This window comes from Peromyscus leucopus, chromosome 16_21 (genome assembly GCF_004664715.2).
Source record: "Peromyscus leucopus breed LL Stock chromosome 16_21, UCI_PerLeu_2.1, whole genome shotgun sequence".
Classification (NCBI taxonomy): domain Eukaryota; kingdom Metazoa; phylum Chordata; class Mammalia; order Rodentia; family Cricetidae; genus Peromyscus; species Peromyscus leucopus.
This window is the reverse complement of record NC_051084.1, coordinates 33069560-33090641: the sequence shown is the minus strand read 5'-3', so window position 1 is coordinate 33090641 and position 21082 is coordinate 33069560. Positions and strand designations below refer to the sequence as shown.

Below are 21082 nucleotides of genomic sequence, written 5' to 3'. Positions count from 1 at the left end.
TTGTTTGACTTTAACATTTTTAGCATTCTTGTAAGCAGTGTTAGACACTAAGAACACAGACCAAAGCCAAGAGTTCCCTCAGCTGGTACAGTGGGATACACCTGTAGTTCCAGCCTTTAAGGAGGTAGAGGAAGGAAGGTTGCTTGAACTCAGAAGTCCAAGAACAGCCTAGGCCATATAGCCACAGTGAGACTCTGTCTCAAATAAATAATCAATGAATAAATGTTTCCCTCAAGGAACTCAGGCTTAAAGCTGGATAAATAACTTCAATTAAAATATCCATGAGATAACATTTTTTTAAAAAATTGTTCTTTGCTATGAATACACCTGCTTGCCTCCAGCTCCTCCAGGGCGCTCCATTCCACACTGCCCTCCCAACTTCATGTCTCCTCCTCCCCTCATAACACACTGAGTCCAGTTAGTGCTGCTGTATGTGCACAGATAGGGCTCCAACCCCTGGAGACGGGCAACCTACAGTGGGCCACACTGCCAAAGAAAACTGCTTCTCCCTCCCTAGGCCAATGGCTTCTTAGCTGGGGCGAGGGGAGGCTCATGAGTTCCTTCCCTCTGTGAGATAACATTTTAAAGCCAATTTCTTTCCTTTTTGAGAACGAAATCTAAACATCATGTAACTGAACATCATACCATAACCTAAATTCAGATTATACCTTTGATTGGATTCTATTGAAAGTAACTGCTTAAAACCTCTGAAAATCAGACAAGATGCCTCAGTTCTATCAAACAGTACATAAGACAAACACTGAGTACTAACAGTATAAAATATATCTTAAAATCACAGAATTTTATGTAATAAAGATCATTTTCCAGATAGAGGATTAGGTTCAGAAGTGGACAATTAACTCAACATCACTGAACTAGTTTCTTTTTTAATTTTTTTTTTCGAGACAGGGTTTGCTGTGGGATGTTCTGTATGTCCTGTGGGAGCCCTTCTTGGGTTCCTTGTGGCGTTACCCAGCAGGTTTGCATAGAGGATGATTAGGACCATGGGCCTGAGTGCAGGTGTTTGAGATGGTCTGCACTTGGCTGTGCTGGGGGATGGTCTGTATGTCAAGTTGTTCTGATTGGTCAATAAATAAAACCTGATCGGCTGTGGCTAGGCAGGAAGGATAGGCGGGACTAACAGAGAGGAGAAATAAAAGGACAGGAAGGCAGAAGGAGGCGCTGCAGCCGCCGCCATGACCAGCAGCATGTGAAGACGCCGATAAGCCACCAGCCACGTGGCGAGGTATAGATTTGTAGAAATGCGTTACTTTAAGATATAAGAACAGTTAACAAGAAGCCTGCCACGGCCATACAGTTTGTAAGCAATATAAGTCTCTGTGTTTACTTGGTTGGGTCTGAGCGGCTGTGGGATTGGTGGGTGACAGAGATTTGTCCCGACTGTGGGCAAGGCAGAAAAACTCTAGCTACAAGGGTTTCTCCGTGTCGTTTTGGTACCTGTCCTGGATCTTGCTCTGTAGACCAGGCTGGCCATGAACTCACAGAGATCCGCCTGGCTCTGCCTCTCGAGTGCTGGGTAAAAAGGTGTGCACCGCTGCCACCGCCGCCCAGCCTGAACTAGCTTCTTAGTTAATGAGTGACACAGGAGTAGAACCCACGTTCCCTGCTTACAGGAATCTTATCCATCACAGATCAGAACCCTATTGTAAACTCTGAAGAGTTCATGGTAGGGATGCAATCATATTTTGCAGGTTAGGAAAATAAAGCCAGGCAGTAGCTAACATTGAGTGACTCTGACACAGGAAGTAGTCAATGAATATTCTCAGTTTTCTCTAACCACTGGTGCTTCAGAAGAAAGGCAGCATGGTTGAGGCAAAGAATTAGGTGAGAATTTCACATAAGCAGTATTTTGTTTCTGAAAGTTCTAGAAATGGAGAAGGTTCCCTATGCTGATTTTACAGGTTGCTTTTTTTGTTTGTTTTGGCTTGTTTTTTTGTTTTCATAGGCCTCTACCATAAACAAGCCTGTCCCACTTCTGACCTTTCAGGTATTTGTTTGTCTCCCACCACCAATGCCAGGAGACGGACTGTGTGGGTGTGGAGAGCCTCTAACTCCACAGCTACTTCAACCAGCTGCCTTGCTCTTACCTCTTTCCAAGTTTGGCTGTTTCCATAGCAAAAGCGGCAATAGTTATTCTCCACTCCACCCCAATGGAGGACAACTCTACATTTACCTTCTCCCCTCAAATGTTTCAAGGCAATTCTATGTTCTAACCTGCCGTAAGAAACTGTTTTGAATTTCCATGTTCACCATTTCAGACCAATCAAAACTCAGATTTAATGAGTAAGCTAAATATAAAATAGGAATGTCACAAAAAAAAAAAAAAAGGAAAAAAAAGAAAGAAAGAAAAAGAAAAACTGGGGCCAGTGAGATGGCCCAGTAAGTAAGAGTGCTTATTGCCAGCTGGAGACTTGAGTTTGAGCCTTGGAACTCACACAGTACAAGAACAAAATTGACCCCAGCAAGTTATCTTTGCCCTCTATATGTGTGTAAACAAGACTTCCACTTTGTCATCTCAGAATTAATGTGACATGAGAAGATCCATATAGTTCCTTCTACCCAGATCAACGGTGACAGTTCTTATGAAGTTCTGGAGAGATCTGTGCACCATTATCATTATCATTCTAAATCCCTCAAGGATACCCCAAAGCTCAGTAATCTTTTTTATTTTTTGGGTTTTGTCTGTTTGTTTGTTTCTCTAGACAGCGTGTGTCCAGGACAGCCTTGGCTGTCCTGGAACTCTCTCTCTGTAGTCCAGGCTGGCCTCAAACTCACAGAGATCTGTCTGTGATTAAAGACTATGTCACCGCCACCAGGCTAAACCTCAGTAATTTTAATGGACCTCCCCAAGAGCTGGAGAGCATTCTGAAATGTCCCTATCCACTACCACTTAACTCAGTGGTTCTCAAGGTATGGGGTGACTGGTTCTCTGGAAGTACCTTTTCTCAGCCACATCTCTGTGCAGAAGCAGATTGTAAGGAAGGAGCTTGCATGAAGAAAAACATTAACAAAATGTGTAAAAATGTAAGGCTAAAAAATATATATCACACACAAAAAAAAATTAAAAAAAAAAAAGTAAGACAATGGCATTCTATCCTCTATATTATTAACATGTAATGAGTTACTTTTCACTGAACTAATAAATACAAGTTCTCATACAAGAAGTACTGGATTTCAATCCTTTTTGCTTTTCTGTTTTTTTCAAGACAGTGTTTCTCTATGTATCTCTGGCTGTCCTAAAACTTGCTCTGTAGATGAGGCTGGCCTTGAACTCAGAGAAATCCACCTGCCTTTGTCTCCCAAGTGCTGGGATTAAAGGCCTGTGCCACCACCTCCGTTTTTTGGTGGTGTTGAGACAGTATAAAGAAGTCCTTGGTAGCGCCTTTAATCCCAGCACTCGGAAGGCAGAGGCAGTTGGATCTCTGAGTTTGAGGCCAGCCTGGGCTACAGAGTGAGTTCCAGGAAAAGGTTCCAAAGCTACACCCCCACCCCCCCCACCCCACAAAAAAAAAGGTCCTTGGATAAAAAAATGCTATTACCACTGACTTTTTCATATTCACTATATTACAGACTTTATTATGTTTGAACACTCAAGTAGAATTGGCAAAATAGGCTGAGAGATTAATGTAATATATATATATAGTAACTAACACACACACACACACACACACTCCTTTAGTAACAAAGGAGGAACAGGAAACAGCAATCACTTGTCTCCCGACTAACCTAATGTTTCCCTTTCCTCTATCTTCTTGTTTGTTGGCTGGCTGATTTTTTTTTTTTTTTTTTTTTTTTTTTGAGACAGGGTCTTATGTAGCCCAGGCTGGTCTCAAATTCCTGACCCCCAACACCTTCCAAGTGTTGGGATTTCATGCTCAGTTCCTCTCTGGCCTGACTCTCCAGTACTATTCGTATTTTTTGTAGCTGTCAATATTTAATATAACATATGACAGAAATTATTTTTAAGAGACAAGTCATTAGATTGGTTATACCTAACTGCTTAATTTTCCAGAAAATGTTTTTCACTAAAAAGTGTTGCTGACAAAGAAAATATGGGAGTAGGGAGAATGTACTTCTATAAAAACCCAGCCTTTAGGATAGAGTCCTGACTCACCAGCCAGGACTGATGTTATGGTCCTACCGCTACAGGCCGGCTGCTTAGGAAACCACAATCAAGCCTTCCAGTTTCTCACATCTTATTTATCACTACATGTAAAACAAATATTCTGCTCTTAAAATACAACAATGTGCAAAATTCTGTTATCAAATATCTTGTGAGTTTACTAGCCACCTCAAATATTGGTTATGGAATAATTCCTTAGCAAAGTGTTTATCAATTAAAGTTTTAGTTTCATCTTTGAGAACTTTCAGAGTATATTTTTTCCTGTTATAGATCCTGATCACACAAAGTGCCAACTTCTCTCATGAAAATATACCATTATTAGAAAGATGAGAGCTTTCTATTTTTCCCAGGAAGGTGGCATTTTCTTTGACATCTGTTATGTCCTCTGGTAGACGTTTATAAGACAAGGCAATCTGTGAACCACCCCAAGCCCTCCGTACACCCTGGAAAAGCCATGCTAAATTAAAACACATTAGCTGGATCAAATGGCTAGGGAATGCAGAGCTGAAGAGCTGGAGATTTGAAAGCCATTCCGGGAGGGGAGAGACTCACAATTTCGCATAAAAATCACAAAATTCCTTGTAGACTTTGACATCACTGTGCCTTCGCTGCAGCTTGGATACAGCCCTCTCGTCTTCATTCCCATTAGCCTCGGGGACATTGTTAAGGACTGTCGGGGGGATTTCTTCATTCTCTGGGATGGTGCACGGGCGTGATCGGCCGGGGAAGGCCATTGTACAGGCTTGCGAGTTCAGAGTCCTGTGATTCCGAGCAGGATACAGAGAAGAGAAACAATATCCAGGCCTCCTGTTTCCCAGCCAGGGTCACTCCCACTGTTCCCACATGCGTCACCCAGCTGCCAGGGTCGCTACTGACTTTCACGTTAAGAGCTCGGTAGCATAGCAGTCTGAATCTATTACAACTTTCTAGAAGCTCTCAAAAACAATTTCACGTGGCAGTGACACTGTTTCTGAGCAGTTCTCCATTTGGGTGTGCAAAGAATCTTTTGGAAAGCTTGATAAGCTCCAGCTGAGGATCTGTGAGTTCCTGAAATGAAGCTCTATGTAGTCTTCTATTATCTTTGCTCTTCATATAGAAACAACTTAGTGGCCAGGTGGTGGTGGTGGTGGCGGCGGCGGCGGCGGCGGCGGCGGCGGCGGCGGCGCGGCGGCGGCGGCGGCGCACGCCTTTAATCACAGCACTCGGGAGGTAGAGCCAGGCGGATCTTTTTAAGTTTGAGGCCAGCCTGGTCTACAGAGCGAGATCTAGAACAGGCACCAAAGCTACAGAGAAACCCCCGTCTCGAAAAAACCAAAAAAGAAACTACTTGGTAGGTGCTTCAATGAATGGGTGCAGTGTAAATTAGAAAGAGCTAGAATTCAATTGTAATTCTTCTATTTCATTCCAGCTAACCCTGTAACAGGAGTCAAAGATTCTTCATGGTGTTCCTGCTGTATTTAGTTCAAATGACTGTCTTGTAATTGTGTTTGTCGTGATAATAACAACAACAGCAAAGTATGAAGCCACACAAGGGTTTAGGTTTCTTTCTTTTTGTTTTTAATTTTTCATTGATTCTTTTCACATCATGCATCCCAATCCCATTTATCTCCCTGCCCCCTTGCTTCCGCTCTCTGTCCTTGCAAACTCCCCCCGCCCACAAAACAAAATTTAAAAGTAAAAACAAACAATTAACACCCGCCCCTACAAAAAAAAAAATCTCAACGTGGAAGCGGTATTGTGGCCTAGTGAGTCCATACATCTTTACTTGTAAGTGCTCATTGGTCAGGTTCGAGGCCTCTGACTTCTGCTGCGGCATCAATATTGGGTCCTCACTGGGACTTCTCTTCGATATCCTGTTGTTGCCCCGTGTCGTGGAGATCCTGGAGCTTTGGTCTACAGGACTGGCAACTTCACATGCTCCAACAGTTCATAGATGAGCTTAGTACTTCTAGGCCTGGGCTGGCTTGAGGAGGACAGCCACAGCTCTAGGCTAGGGTTTAGGGGTTTTCTGTGGTTCCATTCTTTGTTCCAGTAAGCCATCCTACCCAAAGCAGGCATCCCAAGGAACTTGTGAGCAGGCATAGTGCTGGGCACCTCAGGTTATACTTGTAACAGGAGAGTCATGAGACCAACACACAAGCAACATACACGTGAGACCTGAGTAACAGTGAATGATGATACAGAAGAGTTATCTGAAGATAACACCACATCCTCTGTGAAATGTTTGTTAGTCGCAAGTAAAAAAACCAAGGCCACAAAGAGACTGAATAATAAGTAAGTGGAGGGGTCAAGGTTTAAACCTAGGGACTATGCTGTCATTTCTATGAGAGAAAATGGCTCAACAGAATTACTGGGAAATAAAACGGGTGAACTCTCAGTCAGTATGTGGCGGGTACAAAATGGGACGAGAAGCAGGAAATGAGATCACATTTCCCTACTTTGAACCTAAGGCTATCAGAATGATGAGGAACTCAAAGACTGTGGCCTTAGACCTGCTGAGGCCCAAAGTTTCAGGATGATATACCAGGGGACTCACTAGTTTTACATAGTAAAGAAACAGCTTTATGGTGTAAATGCCATTCTTTCTATTTATCTCTATGCCCTCATTGTTGGTTTCTTTCTTTGTTTCTTTTCTTTTCTTTCTTTCTTTTTTTTAACAAGGGCAAAGTAAAACAGAGGAAGGACAGAATCAGACAATCAATTTCAGGCTGACGAGCATATGGCACTCTGTCAGGTTTCTCACTGAGAGCTTGACAGTAACATAGCTGTTCTAGTGCCACTGAGTATGTAGCTATGTGGCCACCGATCAAGCAGGACAGTGCTTTCTGCCCACAGGAATCTCTTTACTGCCCTACCTGCCTTATTTGGTTTTTACCCGGGTAAACCGTCATTTGTGGAACTCTGTCACATGTCATGGCTGACGGCTGGCTTTGTTTAAGTCAGTCTTATGCCACTGAGATCTGTCCAGGCTGCAAACACATATGCAGTTGGCTCTTGTGCTGCTGCATGATATTCAGCAGTATTAAAGAAGGTAAGGTCAAACCATTCACCCACAGAAGGAGAGCTGTGGAGCTGTGTTCCAATTATACTTTACCGTGAAATAACGACTAGGAGTGGTGGTACATGCCAGGAATACCAGCACCCGGGAGGCTGAGGCACAAGGATTTAAAGCCAACATGGGGCTACACAGCGATGAAGGGCAGCCTGCAAGGTAAGAGTCTATCTAAACAAAACAAAGACCAACCTTTTATTTGACAGGGCTGGGGGTGTAGCTCAGTGGTAGGTCACTTGCCTACCATGAATGAGCAACGGGTTCAATCTCTTCCACTGAAAAACAAACAACAAACAAAGGTCCTCCACTCAGTTATCCCTACTTACCCCCAAAGAACCTGTGATATGTAAAGAGATATGATGACCACACAGGCTGCACAAAGGACCTAAAATGCCCCCTTCTGACAATCCAGCCAATAAACAACCTCTCATCGCTCCTGTAAATTCTCCTACCACCAGCCTGGAGGGAGGCAGAGCTGACACATAGCTCAGGGTCTCCGAGCTAGCAAACCATGCAGCAAAACATCTCTGCAAAAACTGGATGCTATAAAATTAGCCTCCAGGCATGTCAGATAGTCACTGGAGGCTGGCCTTGACTCCCAATCTTTCTGCCTCTACATCCTAAGAGCTGAGATTATAGGCATGTACAACTATGCCCAGTTTAAAGAGAACAGGTTTTTTTTTTTCTGTTTGTTTTTGACAAGATCTTATATGCTAAACTAGGCTTGCCTCAAATTTGTTCTTCTGCCTCAGTCCAAGAATGCTGGGATTATAGGCATGTGCTAAAACATCATACATACACACTGACTTTTACTGACATAGTAATTATTCACATCAGTGTGGTGCAGCATGATATTCACACACACACACACACACACACACACACACACACACACACACACACAAGTAAATAAATAAATACCTTTAAAGACACTGATTTTTGTATGTGGATTTTTTTATTTTTCAATTTTACTAATTTGTCTATCAATATTAAAAGTGTTTTTTTGGGTTGGGTGGTGGCGGCAGCGGCGGCACACATCTTTAATCTTAGCACTCGGGAGGCAGAGGCAGGAGGATCTCTGTGAGCTTGAGGCCAGTCTGTGCTGCTCAGTGAGATCCAGGAAAGGCTCCAAAGCTACACAGAGAAACCCTGTCTTGAAAAAACAAAAAACAAAAAGGAAAAAAAAAAAAGAAAAAGAAAAAAAGTGGTTTTTTGGTGTGTGTTTGTAGAATCTTTATGCTTTGCTATGCATTAAATCATATTGCTACAAATAGGTAATCCAAACCTCTTTTTTATCTGCTCATGTGTGGAGATCAGAAAACAACTTAGATAGGAGTCAGTTTTCTCCTACCACCATATGGACACTCTGGGATTAAACTCTGGTCCTCAGGCTCAGCTGCAGGTGCCTTTATCTGCTGAGCCATGTCTTAAGTAGAAGTTACTTTAATATAGCTGCTTTTCTGAGCAGTAGTCTTATATGGTTTTAATCAATCAGCACAAGATTTACATGCTGTGAGGAAAATTTATGGCTGTGCCTCTTGGTTTATATTTTTCAGATCACCTTATCTGGTCGTGCCCCCCCCCCACCAGGGTTTCTCTGTGTAGCCCTGGCTGTTCATAGACCCAGCTTGCTTCTGCCTCCCAAGTGCTGGGATTAAAGGTGTGCACTACCACTCTACTCCCAGCACTCAAAAATATCTTAATTGTGATCCAGAGAGAAAGGAGGCAAAGGTTCTGAAGAAGAAAGGGACAGATCATCTCAGCACACATGTGGATCAATCACATTGATCTCTTATTAGGCACTAAGACTCAACCAGTTGATTCTCAGCATAAATACAAGGCAAGGAAATTCTTTGTGAGATTTTTGTTTGTTGTTGAGACAGGGTTTCACTGTGTAGACGGGAAAGGCCTCAACTCACAGATACCCTCCTGCCTCTGCAGGGATTAAAGAATTAAAGGTACCAAGCAATGTTTGCTTGTTGGTCTTGGTTTTTGAGACAGGGTTTCACTTGGCAGTCCAGGCTGGCCTAGAAGTCAAGGGTAGTCCTCTCAGCCTTCTTAGTGTTGGGATCCTAAGAGCCTCCACACATTGCTCCAAGGAAATCTTTGTACCTTATATATCTTCTTACACTGTAATAAGAGAGCAGCAGAGGGAGGATCCAAAGGAGGCTCAGGATATGCTGTCCTCTACTGCAAAGGTGACAGTGACCAGGCTCTGGGATTCTAGGAGTGAGTAACAGCACAAATGCTCTACTCCTCCTTTAGCAGCTATTCTGGCAAGAACTATATACTCATTAAACTAATTGCTCACATTCTTTTACTGTTCACATCACCAGGAACACACAAAACTCTTCCTATGTGCTCATGCTGCATCCTAATAAGTACATCTGTTGAATGAAAAAAGAAGTGAATACAAGCCATAACCTCTGCTTCTCTGAGTATACAATGAAGGCAGGGAAACAGGACGTCAATATATAAATCGTTTTGTTGTAAGTAAGCAGAGAGCGAAGGCTCCGAGGTCAGTGCTCATTGTTCTGAATAAGGATCAGTAACCATGAGGCCAGTGAAAGGCTGGGTAGCAGTGTTCTCCCCACACAGAGCAGAGCAAAAAGAAGGCTCTCAACAGAGCAACAGAGGCCAAACAAATGTTACTGCTCAAGTTTATACCTATGTCTCTTGTTTGCTGTTTTTAACTTTGCCGACACTTACTCTCAGAATTACAGACAGTCATTTTGGATTGTGATCCTAACCCTCAGAAACTTTATCCTAAACGTCCCCAGTGAAGCCACCACCGCCATCACAGCAGCATCAAGTCGTTAGAGTGGGAGGCTGTTTTCTCACAAATACCAAAAGTTCCCCTTTAGTGAACACATCGTCACTTAGGTGACTTTTGTTGAAGAACTAGGGTTGTCTGAGATCCTTAAGAGTTTCTCCCAAGGTGTTTAATAATCTAATTAAGCTAGCCATTCACCAAAGCTAGTATGCCCATTTGGAATATCCTCTAGGTCAGGTTTGAATGCAAATTTTCCTTTAAGACGCTAAGAATAAACCGGGTGGCGGCGGCAGCGGCGGCGCACACCTTTAATCCAAGCACTAGGGAGGCAGAGGCAGGCGGATCTTTGTGAGTTTGAGGCCAGCCTGGTCTACAGAGTGAGATCCAGAAAAGGCGCAAAGCTACACAGAGAAACCCTGTCTCGAAAAAACAAAAACAAACAAACAAACAAACAAACAAAAAAAGACACTAAGAATAGAGATTTCTATTCCATGGACTCAAGGCCATTTGCTGGATGCCAAACTTCATCACTTACTAGAGGATGGAGTTTGGAGCCTGGCTGGGAGTCCTGGTTAGTTTTTTGTCACCTAGACAAAAGCTCGAGTCAAATGGGAAGAGGAACTTCAACTGAAAAAAATGCCTCTACCAGATGGCCTGAAGGAGCATTTTCTTGATTCATAAGGCATGTATGTAGAAGGGCCCAAACAGGGTGCATGGTACCAGCTCTGGGCAGGTGATCTTGGGTGGTATAAAAAAGCAGGCTGAGCAAGCCATGGAGAGCAAGCCAGTAAGCACCATTTCCCCACAGCCTCCACTTCATTTCCTGCCTCCAGGTTCTTGCCTTGACTTCCTGTCCTCACACTGAAGCTGAAATAAACTCTTTCCTCCCCAAATTGCTTTTGGTCATGGTGTTTAATCACAGCAACAGAAACTTAGCTAAGACCCTGGGCATGCCTCATGTCTTGATGAGACCAAACTACCCACTAGTGCACTCTAGTACAACATGAAGACAGCTGCAGAGCTTCTGATTCCACCTGTCTGCTAACTTCAAAGATGCAAACAACCTACTTAGAGATGTCAGGCAAAGCATTACAGCTGTTCCTTGGAGCTTAGATACTTAAAATCTGGACTTACTCATGAGCGGAGTTGCCAAAGCAGCTTTTGGGGTAGGAGTACTGCTGGGGATTGAATCTAGGGCCTCATTAAGGCAAGGCATTTCTACAAAGCCTAGGCTGGCCTGCTAGGCACTATGTAGCTCAGGCTAGCTTCAACCTCATGCTTTAGGCCACCAACTCAAGACTAACTGGTGAGCTCCATGCTGCAGTGAGAGATCCTGTGTGTGGAACGCTGTCCTCTGAGCCTGACATGACTTGACTAGTCTCTTGCACTGGCAGCAGGTGTGAGTACTTCAAAAAGACCTGCAGAAGATGACTGAGCCCATTAACTTTCTGCCATAGAAGGGAAAGAGGCTCATGAAGTCTCGCCCCTCTCCCATAAGATTTATAAGCAGGTCAGGCATGGTGGTGCACACCTTTAATCCTAGCACACAGGCAGGCAGATCTCAAAGCCAGCTCGGTCTACATATAGTGAGTTCCAGGACAGCTAGGGTTATGAGAGACTGTGTCTCAACATGCACGCATGCATGCACGCACGCACGCACAGAGACAGACAGACACAGAGACAGATGAGAGACAGATAGAAAGAGACAGAAAGTAAAAGTTTCTAAACAGGATTGTTAGGAGGAGGGCCTCATGAGCCACCTCTCCTGCTCCCCCCCCAAAAAAATAGACAATAAACTGCTGTATTAAAAAAAAGAGATTTTTTTCTTCAATGGTGTAGTTGTCCATAAATTGTTCATGCTTCTGCAAGTAACCCTTCAACTATACTCTTTTAAGTAACTCTAATTAAAGTCATTATTTTACTAAGCTAGTTCTTGAATGGAATACTTTCGTTGGTCTATCATTGTGTCCTATCTGGGGTAAACAGATGTTTGCTTGTCTCCTGGAGAAAGTTCACACAACAACCTGTCTCAAAGTCAAGGTGGGGACTTGGAATATGGCTCATGGTTAAAGCACTTGCTAGGCAAACACTGTATTTAAAGACAGGAGTTCAGATCCCCAAACCCACATAAATGATGAGTGGTTGTGGCAGCCTGTCTGTAATTCCAGCTGCAGAATGCAGAGATGGGGATCCCCAGGGCAAGCTGGTCAGTGAGACTAGCCATATCAACCAGCTCTGGGTTTAAGTGAGAGATCCTGGCTCAAAGAGAATAGAGGATGATGCCCAATGTCAACCTGGGGCCTCCACATACATGTTCAGCCACAAACACTTACATACCCATGTGCTCACACGTGAACACACAGGCAAAGAACATGAATAAAAGAAATACAAAACCAAGGACGACTTCTGAGGAATGACATCAGAGCTGGCCATTGGCCTCCACACACTTGTGCACACATGTGTACCACCCCACCACGAACATGCAAACACACCAGCACATACACAAAAGAAATTGGATTTGTAGCGAAAATATAGCTTTTACATGCCATTATTCTTCCATCCATCCATAAAATAAAGCATATCAGTGATATGTACAGCATTTACACTGTGTTAGGTAGCACAGGATAGAGATGATTTAAAACAGAAGACTCGTGCAAGTGCTGGCAATTATCAGGTCACTCTAAGGGGCCCGAGCAACCACAGATTTTGTTATGGATGGTAGAGGTGGAGGTGCAGAAGTGTTCTGGAACCAACCCCCCACCCCACTGTGACTGTACAATGGGAGAGTTAAAAAATGCTTTATTTATTTCACAAAAGAGTTATAAAATCCATCACTAAACCAAGAACTCAGCAACAAGTACCACTAGAATGAAGCTTCTTCAACTGCTACCAGAGATTTCTGTGTCATATTGGGGTATTAGAATCACTAATGTGGCCACTGTAATTGAACTAGAAATTACCATTTGGCAAAATGAACTACTTTCCCTGTAATTCTCTATTTCACTTAAGTGGAAAATTTCATCTGATTTTCCTCAGACTACTAAAAACAAAGCAACTATGACTTATAAGTGAGACAGACAATGGATATGGAAAATTCTTTCCCATTTCCAGGTTGTAGGGCAAATGTAATATGTTTTCTTTCAAGGCAATAAGGAAGTAGATAAAGGTCAACCTGAAAAAGATGAATTTTTGGTTAATATGCCATTTTGTCTTGTCTGATAAAACTGCTTCCTAGTTGTATAAGGCAAACAAAATTCATGACCATGGACAAGAGTAAAAAAGTAGTTAACCCACATTTTCTTAAACTAGCTTAAATAGAATAACAATGCAGGTTTTTAGTGTGTCTGTACTAGTGTTGTTTATTGGGATTATTCAAAGGAGGTAAAAGCACTTTAAGTTTATTGTACTTGGGCGGTGGTGTTTTGAGACAGGGCTTCTCTCTGTAGCCAGGGCTACCTTGGAACTTGCTCTGTAGACCAGGCTGGTCTCAAACTCAAGAGATCTGCCTGCCTCTGACTCTTGAGTGCTGGGATTAAAGGCGTGCGCCAATCCCTCCTGGCAACCTTAACTATAATCTTAACTATAATCAGAGATAAAGTTAAATAAATCATTTAAAAACATGAAGTATTTGGATTAAAGTACCAGCTACCACCTTGCACCACTAATACTCCAATCCCAGGATGCCTGGTATAAGGCTATTTACATATAATTATTACTAAGAACTGACCATGGAAATAAAACATATATAAAAAAGGAGTTATCTTGGATGTCAGAGATAGTTACATAGTACCACATACAGACTTTATGATATTTAAAGAACTATTCATAAGGAAGTGAGTGTAATGCTGTCCAATCACAGGCTGGAACTTTTCAGGAAGTAAACTAGTAGATGCACACTTTGTCCTAAAACCAACAATTCAAATACAGTAAATGTAGCACCAGCAGGTGAGGCAAAAACTCTTCCTCTGGTGTCTGCAGAAGAGAGAGGCCACTCAGAGGCCACAGGCAGGATGCATAAAGAGGCTGCCAAAGGTCTCTGACACAGGACCACATGTGCCAGCTCCACAACAGAAGAAATAATCTGGCCTAAATACTGCAAATCAATACTTCTTCAGCTCCCCAATCTTAATCGTTTAATAAGTATTGAGAGCCTACTTTGGGGTCCATTTCTCATGAAGCATCTTGCTCTGAGTGAACTCTAAAAATTTCTCAACATGACTCACACAACAAAAATCTATCCACCAAAGATTTGTGTGTATAAAAGATACCCTAGCTGGGGAGAATGAAGGAGAGAACTGGAAAGAAGCTCACTCTCTTTCTCCATGATCCTCTCCGACATTAACATTCTGAAAACCGTGTAAAGACCTAGTAGACCCCTGCTATACACACACACACACACACACACACACACACACACACACACACACGCAGAGCTAACCAGCCGCCAGCCCCCAGCTACCCTTTCTCTACAGTGACCCATCCTTACTGTACAGGTGACCCACTATAAAAGGAGATGAGAGGAGAACTGGGAAGCTGCCAATGTGTAGTAAGAGTCATAACCACTAATGACAGCACATTGAGACATGTCATGAAATGGCAGCCTGGGGCAGGATGAACAGCCTACACATTTCATTTTGTAAGCTGGATTTGCTCTTCCTTATTACCCAACAATAATATAGTTTAGAGGAAATGTGTCAAAGAATCACTATCATTCCCCTCAACTACAGACTCTGCATCCCATTCATTGAGTCTGATTTTAGGAAGACTGAACATTGTGTCCTGTACCGAGTGTCTCAAAGTTGGATCGCTGAGTCTCTGTGCCCTTCACAGTGTGGAGCACCCTCTTGGTATTTCATCAATTATGCTGCTAAGAGGCAGAGGGCCAACAGTCAGGGCACTGCCCTTGCTGACACCCAGATAGTTTAAGTTCTTTAGCAACATCATACTTAAGAGACAGCTCCCTTAACTACAATCATTGCAGTGAACTCCTTAGGCCCCCCCACAAAGTTCCTTTCACTGAATTTGGAGTGCTTGATTAACTTAAACAATTCTTTAAATTTCCCTCAGTGGTTAGGAGGCTTTGCTCTGATTTTTCAAATATTTTTCCTAAAAAAAAAAATCCCTCTAGTGTTTCCCTTATTTAATTCTTATCATGATGCATTAACATGTTCTTACCCTCTAAACATCTTTTTAGAAAGATACAAAGCCACATTTGAGAAAGCTCCAAATATAGAAGAACAGTATTTTTAGCTGTGTTGAGCTGAGAGATGCCCAAGTTACCAGGGAAACTTTCAGTGCATCCAGGAGCTAGCTCTTTATATGGTTATGGTGACCAGCAGCTCCAGACTGCCAGGCTCGAAGGTACATTCTTATTTTAGTTCTGACTCAGCAGAGCTTTCTCATACAACTGCCAGCTACACTGGGACAGGAAGTCAGTGGGAGTTTTTATTCTTGACTAAGCTTAATATGAGGCCTACTTCACTGATAAGGAAAAAAGAAAATAATGAGATTTTTCAGTACAGAAAGACAGAAGTAAAACACGTCATTCAAGTCAAAGATTCTTCTGGTTAAATCCATATACCTCTCATTTCTGATTACATTCTTTTTTTTTTTTTCTTTTTCTTTTTTTTTCCGAGACAGGGTTTCTCTGTGTACTTTGTGCCTTTCCTGGATCTCACTCTGTAGACCAGGCTGGCCTCGAACTCACAAAGATCCGCCTGCCTCTGCCTCCCGAGTGCTAGGATTAAAGGCGTGCGCCACCACCGCCCGGCTCTGGTTACATTCTTGATGTAGCATATACATATACACGTTTTTTAATATATTGGCCAGAATACAGAAAAACTGAAAACTTTTTTTTGCTGAAATTGAAATGGTTCCTTCCCTCCAAGAGCTTTCAATTTTGTGATGTGCAGACAAAGGCGAGGAATATTTTAGCTTCCATGACTCAGATTTTTATCATAAATGTGATAAAAGATGATGTGGAAAGGACATAACAAGATTCCAGGAGTCTGATGTTGACCAGATAGCGCAACTATACTGACCCAGTTCCCAGCTGGGGCTGTAGCCTCTCTAAGATTCTTCAAATACTCTTTGTTCTGGTCCCTGAAAGCAGGTCACATGGTTACATATGAAGGTCTTTGTTCAATTCTTTCACTCTTCTCAATAGGAATTCTATAACCCTGGCATCTCACGTCCTTCTGGGTGATGAAACACTACCTTCCTCCATCTTAGTCTCTAAAGCAGCACACAAGCCCTGTCAATAGAGGGCACTGGGAAGATGCTCCAGGGTCTGGTTCCCTGGGCCTGCAGAGAAAGCCGTCACAGATAACCAGACTCCCACAGCATGTTTGGCTTCCCCAGTGTACAGCTGCTGCAGGGCATGGCAGCCACCAGCATTTGCAATAGGGTGTTGGGCTCCTGTGTTACAAGGAACCAGCAGTATCCATTCCTTTGGTAGTTCTACAAGATAGAAGTAGGAGAAGGGTGTGTGTGTGGGATGGGGTGAGGGAAGGGCTTCCCCTTGGAGACTCTTCTCTAAGCCCTTGGGATAGTGACTATTTCACAGCAGCTCACTCTATTCTATTGCTACACCAATATCTATTAAGAGCTGGTCTGGACAAGAGAGCTGACCCTCCCCCTTATCAGTTGTAGCATTCAGGAAACAGGCCTTGCCCCTCACCTAGGCAGCACAGCAGAGCTGCCCGGTGGTCAGAGTGAGGGTGACTCAGTCTGGATGTTATGAGCAAAAAAGAGCTGTCCTCATTACTCATCTAACATGTGTTAGGTAGCACAAGGGGAGGAGAGATGTCCCCGTCCTGCCCCACCTCCGGCCCATCAATGCCTGAGACATGTGGAGGAGCTGGCCCTGCCTGCGGTCATAAGAGCAGAGGGTTGTCCCTACCCTTCACCAGCTGCAGTACTCTGAAGAGTTGCGCCTATACCTCACCTGGGCAACACAAGAGCTGGCCCTAATGGTACAGGTGTGGGAGAGCCAACCCTGAGGGCATGAAAGCAGGAGAACCAGCCCCATCCCTCACTCATTGCTGCAGGAGGTGATTTAGCCGAGCAATGGAGAGCTCACCTTGGCAGTAAGGACAGGGGAGAACTGGCTGGCTGACCAACTCTATAGCTGCCCAGGCCCAGAACTAGGGTTATGATTTGGTCCACCCAAACATCCACCCCATCTATGATCTGCTGTAGCATGTGAAGGGACCTGACTGGCAGACCCAAAGCTACAGGATCTCCACAACACAGGGCAACGACAGGATATCCAGGAAGAGTCCTAATGAGGGCCCAGCATTGATAGTGTAGTAGAAACCAGAGACCTTGAATCAGAGCAATGACTCTTCAAAATGAACACTTGCAAGTAAAGGTACATGGACAAAGGGTCTACTGCATGACTCACTGTGTCACACTGCAGCTGCCATGAAGAGATTTTTAGTTTTTTCCCTTCTTTTAATTGTAATTTTCCCTTTTTCTCTTAAATTTTTTTTGGGAGGGGTTTAGGTACAGAGGGAGGATGGGAAGGGATGGGGAAATGAATGAGATCAGATCAAAATGATGTAAAAGACACATAGAATTTAAAAAAAACAACAGCTGGTTTAGAGAGATGGTGTGAGAAACAGTTGTTTTCTATGCAAGGTAGCTAACCTGACATGATCCCTCCCTTCTAGATGAGTAGAGGACCAGAGTTTGGTCTCCAACACCTGTATCAAGCTTCAGATCCAGGCGATCCAATGCCCTTCTTGCTTCTGTGGGCACTGCACTCACAGGATATCCATTTGCACAGATATACATAAAATAAAAGTGAAGAAGTTACTCTTCTTAGACATTAAACTTTTTGAAAAGCATGCATTTTCTTTCCTGATTGGACAAAGACCAACAGAGGACGCCTATGGTCAGAACCCCGTAGTTGAAGAGTTCTCAGACTTTTGGAGGAACTTGACTCACTTAGAAACTTAAACCAGCCAGATCTACTGCTGAAACTAGGAAGAGGTGGGAGAAGTAGGTAGCTAAGCTAAGTACAGCCCAAAGAAACAGTCAAAGAGAGTCCTCAGAAGGACAATAAAAAAAGACAACTGAGGAACTTGAGAGTTCTCTTTGCTCGCAGATGAGGAAGCACCACTGCCGGAATGTACTACAGTCACCAGGACAGGGTGGCAGGAAGCCAGACCCATGCACACTACGTAAAAGACAATACAACAATGGTCTAGACTATTTCTGTTACGAAATAAGCTTTTATGAGACGACATATCACACCTCATTCTCTTTTCTCCTTCTCAATGTCAATCTACTGCTCTCTGGTTCCCACAGACATACAAATTAAATCCAACAATGGGCTGGCTGAATTAACCTGAGTCTTTAAAGAGAGCATTTGCCTTAACAGAGCAGAATCAAACCTTGTCACCATCTTTTCTTTTCTCTTTTACACATAATTTTGCAGGAGACCCAGCCTTGAACAAGACAAGCCTGACTCAAGTGTCATCCTAAGAATTCTGTTCAGTATGCTTCCTTCTGTCCATTCTGGTATAAGTCCTTCCTTCTATTCACAGAACTTTCTGTCCTCTGCTGTCACAGAAGTGGTGACACCCAGCACCCAGTTCCAACCTCAACCATAAACCTGTAAGAACAGTGTACAACAGAGGATTCAGCAAACACCCAAGGAACGAGTACTATGGAGCCCAGGCAGATTATTAATGTTTCAGTTATTTTTGTAACTGAGCTATGAACACATAGAGGTACCATGTGGGTTACATTTCTGTGTACACTTCTTAGCATTGCTTAAAGAATGCAAAAGAAAGCTGAGCGTGGAAGCTCACACCTGCAATCCCACCACTCAAGAGGCAGAAAGAGGCAGAAGGATCATAATAGGTTCAAGGCCAGCCTCATCTAAATAGTCAGTTCTAGGAAAACCATGGCTATAGCAAGAGCAAATATTGGTCTAAAAAAAAACAAGTGAAATTAAATGTAAGCCTTTTATAAATGGAACTGTTATCAGGGGTTTAGTTCAAGACAACAAACACACTTCAATGGCCTGTGGCCTACCTGGTCCTGGTCCTCCTACCTGAAACTTGAATCAAGCATTAGTGAAAACAGGTGTGTGTGTGTGTGTGTGTGTGTGTGTGTGTGTGTGTGTGTGTGTGTGTGTTTGAAACAAGGTTTCTCTGCGTAGCTTTGGAGCCTGTCCTGAAACTCACTCTGTAGACCAAGCTGGCCTCGAACTCACAGAGATCCACCTGCCTCTGCCTCCCGAGTGCTGGGATTAAAGGTGTCCACCACCACTGCCCGGCTGAAAACAATCTTTTTTACAGCAATTCACAGATAAGAAAGCAAGAATGTAATAAAAACTAACTTGGCACAATGTCAAATGACTATTCCAGGAAAACAGAGAGAAGATGTATTAACTAGTGGTTCTCTTGCTGTGATAAAACAGCAAGACCAAAAGCAACTTGGGAAGGAAAAGTGTTCATTCCTGCTTACAACTCAGGCCATGCTCCATCACTGAGGGAAGTCTGGGCAGGATCCTGGAAGCAGGAGCTAAAGCAGAGGAATGCTGCTTACTGGCTTACTCCCAGGGCTTGCTCAATTTGCTTTCTTATACACCCCACGACCCAGAGGTAGCACTATCCACAATGGGCTGGGACCTCTCATGTCAATCATTAATCAAGAAGATGCCACCTCAGACTTGCCTACAGGTAATCTGATGGAGGTATTTTCTCAACTGAGGTTCCCCAGACTGCTCTAGCTTATGTCAGGATGACAATAAAACCAACCAGACAGAAAAGACAAATTTTCCAAAAAGTTAGAAACTATCAACAAACCAAATTATGAACCATGGAGAATGGTTCAAATAAACTAATAAAATGGTATGGACTGAATGGAAGTGAAAATGCTATCCCATCTCTAATGATAGGTATCTATGCTGGCTAGAGTTGCAGCTCAGTAGTAAAGGGACCCTAAATTTGGTCCCCAGCACTACAAAAGAAAAGCAGATAAGCTGGTTGTGGCGATGTATAACTATAATCACAACACTAACTAGGAAGGCTGAGACAAGAGGAACATGAATTTGAGGCAAACCTATGCTAAATAATGAGTTCCAGGCCAGTCAGGCTATATAGTAAGACCAAAAAACAAACAAACAAACAAATGAAACCCCTCCATAAAATTAAAACCAACCAACCAAACAGTAACAACAAAACCCCAGCAAAACCCTCAAACAAGAAAATGCTCTTTTAAAAGACTATTTATTTTGTGTGTATGAGTACTGCATGTATGCCTGCATGCCAGAAGAAAGCATTATAGATGGTTGTGCAAGAGCAGCCACTTCTCCAGCCCCAAAGTAAATGATTTTAACCCCTTTAGAAGCAGTATTCCTTTTATGGATGGCAATACTTATCCAGTATATTAGAGCAAATGACCACATGATTGTTTTCAGAGATAACCTATCCATAAATGTTCTCTGAAATACAGGAAATCATTCTGTTAAATGAAACAATCCAGAAAGGCTATGCATCACGTTTTTTTCCTCATATGTGGAAAAGCCTGAATTTAAATACACACACACACACACACACACACACACACACACACACACACACACACACACACACGCTTGCCACACAGATTATAAAACTATAAAGGAGATCATTAGAGGGAAGGAAGGGAACCAGCCAGTGTGTGGAAGGGCAGAGGGGAGGACAAATTAGAATAAGATATAATGACACGTATGTATGAAAATGCCACAATGAAACCTATTTCTTTGTACATGAAGTTCAAATTTAAAGCTTTAAAGTTTAAATTTAATTTAAATTTTCTTAAAAGGCACAAATTAAAAAAAACCCTATTAAAGGACTAAGAGTTAAGATGCTGACAAAAATAAGGGAAGAATAAGGAGAAGTAATTCAAAAGGGTAAAGTATAATTTTACATTGCTGTCATGATTACACATTTAATTCCCATGTGATAGGCAACCCTGCTTCCTGGAATGGAGGAGGGGGAAAATCACCTCATATACTTTATTAATCTGAGCACAAATATAATCAGAAAATCAGTATTGTTATGGCTCACGTTGCAATGTCAGTGCCTCTCATCCAGAAATCAATATGTCACTAACC

The 21082-nt window shown here is 42.9% G+C and overlaps 1 protein-coding gene across 9 annotated transcripts in view; it reads right to left on the bottom strand.

Moving 5' to 3' along the window:
* Positions 1-21082, bottom strand: part of Lims1 (LIM zinc finger domain containing 1) — a 106811-nt gene that overhangs the window by 26666 nt on the left and 59063 nt on the right. The window contains exon 1 of one of the 9 annotated variants that reach the window (XM_028892459.2): positions 4697-5022. The exons of 7 other annotated variants lie outside the window; for them this stretch is intronic. In XM_028892459.2, the coding sequence (XP_028748292.1) occupies positions 4697-4878 (182 nt within the window). In that variant the 5' untranslated portion in view covers positions 4879-5022. Of the gene's footprint in view, positions 1-4696; positions 5023-21082 lie in introns of those variants that run through there. One more of the 9 variants, XM_028892461.2, reaches the window with a different exon arrangement.